At 37.4% G+C, this 10034-nt stretch overlaps 1 protein-coding gene across 1 annotated transcript; it reads right to left on the bottom strand.

Annotated features, from left to right (window-relative positions):
- Window positions 1-479: 479 nt before the first annotated feature.
- On the bottom strand, window positions 480-9908 carry LOC127964314 (WD repeat-containing protein 3). Its single transcript, XM_052564448.1, has 27 exons — window positions 9747-9908; window positions 8861-9047; window positions 8555-8764; window positions 8350-8468; window positions 7846-7924; window positions 7511-7606; window positions 7281-7376; window positions 7061-7162; window positions 6799-6896; window positions 6616-6717; window positions 6295-6525; window positions 6114-6207; window positions 5530-5631; window positions 5279-5364; window positions 5035-5173; window positions 4309-4365; window positions 4108-4208; window positions 3758-3869; window positions 3321-3455; window positions 3041-3091; window positions 2892-2957; window positions 2713-2805; window positions 2482-2532; window positions 1418-1461; window positions 1173-1301; window positions 935-1028; window positions 480-835 (listed from the first exon to the last, which is right to left on the bottom strand). Exons 2-27 carry the CDS (start codon window positions 9032-9034, stop codon window positions 680-682), a joined length of 2817 nt encoding a protein of 938 aa, XP_052420408.1. The 5' UTR covers window positions 9035-9047; window positions 9747-9908; the 3' UTR covers window positions 480-679.
- Between the last annotated feature and the right edge of the window lie 126 nt (window positions 9909-10034).

Consider the following 10034-nt stretch of genomic DNA (forward strand, 5'->3'; position numbering starts at 1 on the left):
GAGATTGAGAATCTGTCTTGATGATTCACTTCATCTTTTCCACAGAATTAAGCATAACAGAAAACATATGGGCATTAATGTTGGATGATTGAGGGTTAATCTGGGACACTGGGTAATGAGAATCTGATGCATAGATTTCTCTCTCTTTCACAATCAAATAAATGCAAAATATGTCCCAGATTACCCTTATTCAATTTTAACTTCTCTATTTCCAACCATTGCATTCAAATAAGATAATGTCGTGATTTACTTGCGGTTCAATGCCAGGACATCATATTATGTGTATGAAATATTTCATTATAAAACAGCAATGTTTTTCCTTGGTTGTGCTGCTGCTTAAGTTTTGCCAGTAGCAGCACTTGACAGGAATCTTAAATTTTGTCTAAAATTATTTTTTTTAAACAGTCTAGATTTACTTAACATGGTTTCATAAAATGTTTCTTAAAAAAAAAAATAATGAGTTTTTGCAGCTGATAATCTCCATTCAAACACACACTTTAATTTTATAAAGAACAAAGCAGCTTCAGTTAAGTTGATTTGTGGAGAAATTTACCTTTATGGACTTAAGACGGGTACAAATGACACATCAAGTTATAAAAACATCAGCATGATGCTTCTTCAGGATTGTAAAAGCACAAAGCAATGGAGTCTGTTATAACTGTTGACAAGCACGTCAGTTTCATGTGATTGTAAGGACGGCTCTTTCACGTTTCTTTCTCTTTCTCTTTTTCTCTTCAAAGCGGTCTGTGGCATCAGCAAAGAACATAACGTCCTCTTTGCTCTCGATCTCACGCTGCAGGAGCTGAAGACCGGCACTGTTGAAACCCAGGACATCCTGAAAACACGGGGAGATGAGAACACACAGGCTTGCACAATCTGATCATATGAGATGTGTGATCACGGTGGTTAAATCCATCCTGTTTCTAGAACTCACCCTGATCTCTCGCACTTTGGAGATTGTGTTGGTCCTTAACTCGTCAATGACTGACAGCAGCATTTGATTACTGGTGATCTGACCAAAATGAACTCTAGGAAAACGATAAATGATAGGACTGTTAGTCAGGAGCAAATCAATGAATCCCCTCAATGCTTATAAAAGCCTAATTTAATGACAAAATGGTCGAATGAACATGAAAGTGTAATATGTTAAAGCAGAAGCTACAGATGAGTACCTGAGCAGGAAGAAGAGGCAGCGGCACACTAGCTCCACCTCCAGGCCCTGCTGTACGTAACCACCAAAGAGCTTCAGCAGATCCGGGACATACGGAAACGGCAGCACCAGCAGAGACACTACCAGCTCACTGAAGAGAAAAACAGAGCTGAGCATCACACTGACCCATAAAACATAACGGCACATAACAGATGGGAAAATGTATGAGTTTGAATGCTTTTGCCTGGGTTGAGGAAGAGCTCTTACCTGGACCGAACCTTCTTTATTACTTCTAGAACATATCGAGAAGGCTGCAGATACAATGGCAAGTGTTAGTAAATATTAATGAATCACATTTTTCAGCTAAAGTATAAATTCAGCTCTTTAGTGTAGTGTATTATTGAAAAAAAATCAGTTGATAGTAAGATTTTGTTAAGGTTGATAATCGATAATATTAAAATTCTCTTCCATGAAAAAAAGAAAACAACAACAACTTTTTATTTTTTTAACGCTGCAAGAATTTAGGCATCATAAAATTTAAAAGCATTATTACATTATTAGTGGTTTTAAAAATTTACTTCAATTTACGATAAATCGCAAATAATTGAATCCAAAATAAACGTTTTGGTTTGCATAATATGTATGTTTTCTGTGTATATTTATTGTGTATATATAAATACACACGGTATATATTTTAAATATTAATTTATGTCTATATTTATATAATTTTAATTTATAAATAAATATATTTAATATATAAACAACATTTTACTGAAATATTCACATGCATGTGTGTGTATTTAAATATACATAATGAATATTCACAGCATGCATACATATATTATGCAAACAAAAACATTTATTTTGGATGTGATTAATCGTTTGATAGCACTAATAAAAGTAAAAGAAATGAGCATTGACAAATAAACAGGTCACACTTTATTTTAAGATCCAATTCTCGCTATTAACACACCATTAACAAAACTATTGCCTCAATAAACTCCTAATTTGATCATTATTAATAGTAAGGTAGCTGTTAACTTTAGATATGGGGTAGGATTAGGGATGTAGAATATGCTGATGCAGAATATGTGCTTTATAAGTACTAGTAATCAGCTAATATGTTAATAATAGGCATGCTAATAAGCAACTATTTAAAAGTGTAAATTGGTCCCTATATTGAATATAATTAACCATTTAATCTGATATATCTTCAAAAATTATCTTATTTGGCCATTAACCAATATGGTACTAATACACTGTGCACCCATAAAATATTTACCAAATATGACAACCAAACAAACCCGGTGCTAATATTAAAACACACTCACAGAGATATTTCCAAAAGCTACAAGGATGGGGTTCATCTTAGGGGGTGGTAACTGCAAAAAAAAGAAAAACAAAGAAGCGTCTAAGTAAAGCACCCACATCATTACATTTCAAAATCCATATTTTGTGAACTTTAAGCTTCAATTCAAAAATATGTGCAGAGTAAAAGAGAACTTCAATCAAATGTTGTGTTTCTCTCTTCATGGGCTTTAAGTGTCTAAAAAACGTCATACCTCCTTCCCTGCTGCCTTGCAAGCGGCACTGTGCTCCTCCAGCTTTTCACTTTCTTCTCTATAGAGCTCAACAGCCTCCATTATTCGCTCGGCCTATAGAAACAGAACACAAGTGCCATTTCTCCATTACGGAGTATAAAGGAGAGGAGCTCTTCATCTGTACAGTTCAGCAGACTCACAGCTTTCACGGTCTCAATGGTCTTCTTCCCAGCAGGCTCTGCCTCTCCTTTAGTCTCTCCAGGGACCTGTGAGACATAAGCAAACACTGAGAACATACAGAGACATAAAGAGACACAACTGATCTCTAGGGTTTAAGAGAACCACGTACCACAGGTTCATCACCTTTAGCCAAAGACTCCTCAAATTCTGCTTCCCTTTCCTAGGAAAATCATTGAGACAAGTCAGAAAATGTATAAAGGAGATGTTTGTACTTTTAAATGATGATATACTTGGGTTTATTGCTGGTATTGTTCTCTCTACTAAAGCATTACCCAGATATTAATGAAGTTGAAGATGACAGAGGTCTATCAGAGATGTAAATATAGATCTATAGATATGCATTTAATCCCATCAGATCCCTTTTTCTGCTGAAAAAACCAAGCACTCACCATCTCCTTCTCCTCCTCCAGGATGATGGGCTCCCTCGTTCTCTCCCACAGTCTGAGGGACTTATCATGAGACGAGGAGACGATGTGGTCTCCATTGGGGCTGATGGCCAGGCACCAGACCTCACGATGATGACCCTGAGGAGCATCCAAGGGTCAAAGTTGAAAAACACAGTCAAGCCTATAAGAGGGTCTGCATTCTGCAATAATGCAACAGTTCCAATACATCTGTGTCTGAGATTACATTGATTAGGGCTTAAGCAAAAACAGACTACGGCTTACATAATGCAATCAGGCTCTGCTTCATATTGACTGGGCTCTTATTATAACTCTAATCCTTTCAATATAACAGCTACTTCCACCTTAGCGACCTTTGGAAAACTCATTCCGGCTATGGAAAAATGCCTATTGAATGCTGTCCAACTTTTAGAGAAGGTCACCTCCAATGTCTGGATGTGCTCAAACTTGTCAGCGTCCCACTGCTTGATCTTTCTGTCCTTTCCCGCAGTGAAGAACAGATGGGTTTTAGGGACAAACTGAAGAAACATGACACTAGAGAGGAAAGACAACAGGGAAAGAACAGTGGATGATAAATAACAACCATCTGGGCTGATGTAATCCAGCGACTGCAGCTCACAGGCGCTGGAGGGATGTCAACACCTGTAGGTAGGTGACACCTGAGCGAACCATGAAATCACTATTCTTGTCATCAACCGGTATAACTTTCAATAACAATATAACAAAAAAATGTACAGGTAATGTGACAGAGAACAGCAGTGTTTTTAATCACCTGTCGTCATGTGCAAACATAGAGCGATGACAGTCTCCGAAGTCCAAACCCCAAATCTTCACATTTCTGTCTGCTGAGCCTGTGGCTATTAAAGCGCTGTCCTGCAGAACACGCACAGAAACCCACAAACAACATTGCAAAACAATTACGCCATTCGTCAGAATAACTTGCAGGATGTGTCGTGTCAGCCAGTGCACTCACATGTGAAATGTCCAGGCACAGAACGGGCAGCTTGTGTCCATACAGCGACAGGAAGAACTAGAGGAAGTTGAGACGGAGGACAAATCTCTTATTATTCTGCACAGCTCTCATATCTCATATTTTTTTGGGGGTAGAGTTGGGCATTAGGCATGATGATGTCATATTACATGAGTGGTTATTGGTTATTTATAATGTGCTGACATATTTCTGTGGCCCCGTTTATAGTTTGTATAATATTTATTAAATATAAATGAATACATGAACTGAAGATCAGTTAATACAAGTCTTCGAATAAAACTGCAATTAAACATCAAGCATATCGCATTTGTGCGGAGCAACATTTTTTCTTTATTGTTCGCACTTGATCAACTTGACACACTAACACGTGATGTATGAGTTCACAGCTCTGGAGAAACATTTGAGACGTATGTTATTCTTTGATAAAGAATAACGGTAGCTGTCGGTCTCAGCTAACATGGTCAGATCACCCATGAATCATGATGGATATTGATATAAACCGGGCATGTCTGCATATACTGTCAGGATGTTTATTGGTGGTGAAATATGTCTCAGTAAATGTAATTTGAGTATAACAGTGGTCTTATTGTTGGACACTGTTAACATTAATTTTTATAAAGCACTGGATTTATGTATGAATTTAACATGCAAGATGCTATGTGTTGTGAGGAAAGTATTGTAATGCTATATGCTGTGCTTGTGGTTTACCTTTAGCGTGTCTGTGTAAAAGATCTTGACCGTACAGTCGAGAAGAGAGACAGCCAGCAGTCTCTGGTCAGGACTGTAGCGCACACACAGCACGTCCTCATCTAACTGCAGGGTGCGTGTGTGCTTCACCGTCAGTCTCCTGTGGATTCCACAAAGCAATAAGACATGAAAGCCAAGAAGAAGAAGAGAGATGGAGAAATCTGGATGAGAGAGCCGCGGTTTGTGATCACAGATAATAACTCACTTGTTCTTCCCAGAGTCCTGATCCTTTATGAGCTCAAATTCCCAGAATTTCACAGTCTTGTCAGCACCACCAGTTACAATCCCTCTCTGCGTTAATACACACACAAATCAAAGTCAAATATGTTCACATACAGTAAAGCTAAAACTCTTGCTGACAGTTTACTGTCTGTCTTTGGAATAGGAAGTCACAGACTGGTGTTTTTGTAGGGATGAGAAACTCTTTGTCATTCAGAAGAGAGATCGATATAATACCTGGTCTGGAGAGAGACACATGGACCAAAGAGCTCCATCATGGGCATCAGTCGTCTCTAGAAGGCTTCCCGAGGCCAGGTCGAAAATCTGAATCTTCCCACTCTGACAAAAGTGAAAAATTCATAGTAAAAGATAAATGGACTTTAAGTTTTGCAACACATAGCCTTTTAGGATCTTGATTAACATTCATGAAATGTCTCATTTAAATCTTATTCATGCATTTTCAAAGTTGGCGGTTACAAGACAGACCAGAACTAATGGCACTTATGTCAATTAAGGCCAGTGTGGCACCGTGTCTCTTTACAGACCTAGTTTAGTTTGAATATCAGTACTAAAACAGAAAGGAAGAATTTACAAAAAACAAAAAAAAACTGTAAAAATTCTAAATATTAATACATACTACAATGTTAGTGCTCAAATAAAAATGGAAGATATGATCAAAAAGTGTTCCACACACTAATCTTGCATATGGCTTCTAAACATGGCTTCTTTTTTGTAATGCTGTTATGCAGGTTTGTAATAAAGTTAAGATATGAAGTTGAAGAATGAATTGATTGACGACTGAGAAGTGAACAGATATATACCTTTGTTCCTAAGATAATCTGTCTGTCTCCAGGAACAAATAATGAGCAGAGAGCATATTCACATCCCATGGTACGAATGACCTGCAAGGTGGACCTGACCAAAGAAGACACTTCTTGTTAAGGACTCAAAATTGATGAACTCACGCAAACAAACTGAAACATCTGTCATCATCACACTCACCTGTTCCACACTTTGACGGTCTCTCCAGAGGCGGAGAGGATGGCTATGTTATCTGAGCTGAAGGCCAGCGTTCTGACATCTGTGCGATGACCGCTCAGTGTGAGGCGAGAGGTTTTAGTGCCAGTAGGATTCTTCTCTGTAGTCTTCAATGTGTATGTCTCCACGGTGTTATTCTGCAGAAGAAGAGCAAGCTTCATCTCTCCGTTAGGAACCACAAGGCAGTCCATCGATCTGTTGATGGAAAAAAAACTTTAACATCAATACTTTATACCAGTAACATACACAAGTGGACTATAACTGCATGCAGAAGTACTCTCTGACCTGATCTTGGATGATGCCTTTATGTTTGCCAGCTTTTGGATCTCATCACTCAACTTTCTCTCCACTAAAGGTTCAGGTCCATCCTCTTCTCCTCCTTGCAACCTGCAAAACATAACAGTTCATCAGAATATCAGAAAAGCTTAGAGTACCAACTTCACATTTCAAAACAGAGGTCTCACACACTTTGCTTTTTTCTTGGCTTTCTTTAGTTTTCTGTCCATTTTTTTCTGGATCTCATCCTCAGAAAGTATAGTAAAGACTTCAAGCGTAGCATCCAGACCCTGTTAAAAGATTTTAAACACAAAAATGTTTTTTCCTTATTGCATATCTACCTTTAATTAGGTACTTCTCAACATTACCGACCAAGCTAATAAGAGTGAAACCCTTTTTCAGAAGGATGTTATTTTTTGCAAAACACTAGTGTACAAAACAGAAACATACTTACATGGCATGCTAGTACTTTAGCTTTAGCGTCTGTGACCAAGGATACAACCCTGTCTCTGGCTTCCCTCAGAACAGAACCAGCTTTCTTACAGCTGAGAATTCGCTGTGGACAGAAATCTTTGATGAGCATTTAAAGAAAACCCTAAGTGAAGTGTATTAAATTGAATATATTAATTAAATGAACAGGGTGCACTGGGGAGAATTACTGGAAGAAATATTACTTCTTCTGGCTCTTCGTCAAGTCCTTCCTCATCTTCCTCCTCGTTCTCAAGAAGAGTTCTGACTTTCTTTTGCTGTGGCTCCCCCACTTCCTTATCCTGTGGAGAAACTTTAATGTCATTCTGAATATACGGAATCAGTTTTAATTCTCTATAGAGAGTTCAAGACTGTACTGGAATGTAATTCAGCCTACAAAGTTACCATTTGGCACAGCATGAGTGATATGCCTTACCTCCTCAATGTACTGAATGTCCCAGGCTCTGAGCTCACTGTCAGCAGACCCTGTAAGCAACCTACTCTCCTGGTTCAGCAGGACCATCCCCCATACCTACAGAGATTGGTTGCACTGTATTACAACACTATAATAGATAATTGGATAGTGATAGTTATGATTTTTCTTTAAGATACCAAAAGCCACCTAACATCAGGTCATTTACAGTAAACTCCCTAATCATTTACAGTAAACTGATTTATGTGGACATACCAAAGAAGCAAGAGAATGCATTTAAATGGTTGTGTTGTATATTTCAGAGAGATCAAGTTTCAACAGTGTATGACCCTGTTTACCTCAGTGCGATGCCCCACCATGGTCTTGAAACAATGCTGTGTGTCCAAGTCCCACCACTTTACAAAACTGTCCTTGGAACTGAGGAAACATACATAAAATACGGTAAATAAAATGAAATGTTCAAAAAATAAGACAAACTGAAAAAAATCCTTTAAATTTAACAGTATTTAGTGCAGAACAGCAGTATTAAAAAATATGTTGTGGCATTCATAGTGAACAATGTTTATTATAAATATATACATAGAGCCTAAACACATGTATTTAAACTGAAACTGAAATCACTGGCATGTGGGGAACTTGGCCTCATGTACCTCTCACTTACGGCAAAAATACAAATATTTTGTGTTTTTGATGTGAATTTTATTTTTAATGTCACAGCACATTTTTAAGATGATGAAAAAGCAACTTATATTCTGGTAAATGATGTGTGTAAATGTATATAATATAATATTAGTATTTTTAATTGTTAAATTTGTTCCAATAAAATATAACGACTGATTTACCTTGTAATCAGCAAGTTTTTGCTCTCCAAAAACAAAATCTGCGTGATTGCATCTTTGTGTCCTTTGAGTCTGTACAGACCACACTCATTGATGATATCCCACACAATCACATCTGTGTCCTGAAATACAACGAAAATGATTTCATTTTGTAGAATTATAAAAAAAAGAAGAAGAAAAACTGTAGTAAAACAAACTGTAGTCTTACTCTGGAGCCGGTGACGAGACGAGCCCCGAGTGCATCAAATCTAATCACTGAGACAGCGGATTTGTGTCCACTGAAGGAGATGTTGCTTTCACCGTTGAGCAGGTTAAAGATGCGCACGCCTCCATCCTCATAACCCACCGCTAGGTGAACGCCATCAGGAGAGGGACACAGGTATGTTACCTCATGCTTTTTACCTTCAAGTATAAGAACCTGAGAAATGAAAGGGTTGAGTTCAACATATATGAGTTTATATAAACTGATGAGTAAATGTACTAATCAATCTTCTTAACCATTTAAAGCAAGCACCTTTTCAGCTTTGCGGACATCCCATATGAACACATGCTCACAGGCTCCCACAGCAACATATCGACCCTTTTCACCTCCCCTGAGGGTCACAAACGCGATATTGGCTTTCTGACTGCCGATCACTCCAAATACAGCACTCGAAACATAGCGCAGGTACTGCTTAGTTAAACCCATGGCAAGCCAGAGACTGTAGACACACACACACACAACATTAAGGGAGTAGGGTAAGATGTGTTGCTTGTTTAATCTAAAAAACTGTTCACAATTTGTCATGTGAGCACATATTTAGAAAAGACCAATCATACTGTATAAAGCTGAATATAAAAGTAAATTCTACATGGCATAAAATAAGTTTTATGTCAAAGCAAATGCATTTGCAGATGGAAATTGGCTAGTAGCTATAGCATCTTTTTAATTATGAGATTCTTTTTTTAGGCATGATCCCTGACAATGAATACATATATATATATATATATATATATAAAACAAATGTTAAGTAACTTCATGTTTCATTTTATTTTATATATATTTTAGTATTATTGATATTTTATTCTGTATCAACATGTTCACATCAAATCTGTAGTTGTGACGTTGTTTAATGGTGTTTAGTTATTCGGCTGCAACAAATGACTCTCCTAAGTAACGTTACCTTTCAAATATATGATTGCTTAGTGTAACGTAAAGTTATATGAATTAAACGGTCGGTCAGTTCATAAAATGAAAATGAGCAACTGTTACTCCCAGCACCACGCTTTGAGGTCCATGCGTCCGTGTACACAGCAACGTTAACCACATGCAGTCCGTTTAATCTCATTTAAAGAGCAAGATATATGAAGATAACAAAATTCAAAATAAGCCACTGCGTATAGAAAATGTAGTTACATACTTTGTCGATGAGATGTATACTGTATGTGGAGTCCTTTATGAAATTATTGCCTCTGTGGATGTGGAGAACTTCTACATGCTTTCAGTCGCATGTGTGACATCAAGTAAAGACGAAAGTGGTAGATTACCGAGCAGAACAATGATGTTACTTCCCGATTTTTTTTCTTTTTATAGACATCTGTATCATTTTAAAATATCGTTTGGAATGCTTCCTCATTATTCACACTTCTTTATGCGTTTTATTTATCTCCTCTTCTTATGAATTATTTGTATCCTATTGATTACTTCG

Source organism: Carassius gibelio, chromosome B9 (assembly GCF_023724105.1).
Source record: "Carassius gibelio isolate Cgi1373 ecotype wild population from Czech Republic chromosome B9, carGib1.2-hapl.c, whole genome shotgun sequence".
Taxonomy (NCBI): domain Eukaryota; kingdom Metazoa; phylum Chordata; class Actinopteri; order Cypriniformes; family Cyprinidae; genus Carassius; species Carassius gibelio.

What these genes read in the sequence shown, in the direction of transcription:
- LOC127964314 (XM_052564448.1), bottom strand. Translation starts at nt 9,034, where the DNA reads ATGGGTTTAACTAAGCAGTACCTGCGCTATGTTTCGAGTGCTGTATTT. An exon ending in ACATTCAGTACATTGAGGAG is followed by an intron (nt 7,377 to 7,510) that starts GTAAGGCATATC and finishes GTTTCTCCACAG; the next exon opens with GATAAGGAAGTGGGGGAGCC. An exon ending in ATAAAGAAGGTTCGGTCCAG is followed by an intron (nt 1,302 to 1,417) that starts GTAAGAGCTCTT and finishes TTTTCTCTTCAG; the next exon opens with TGAGCTGGTAGTGTCTCTGC.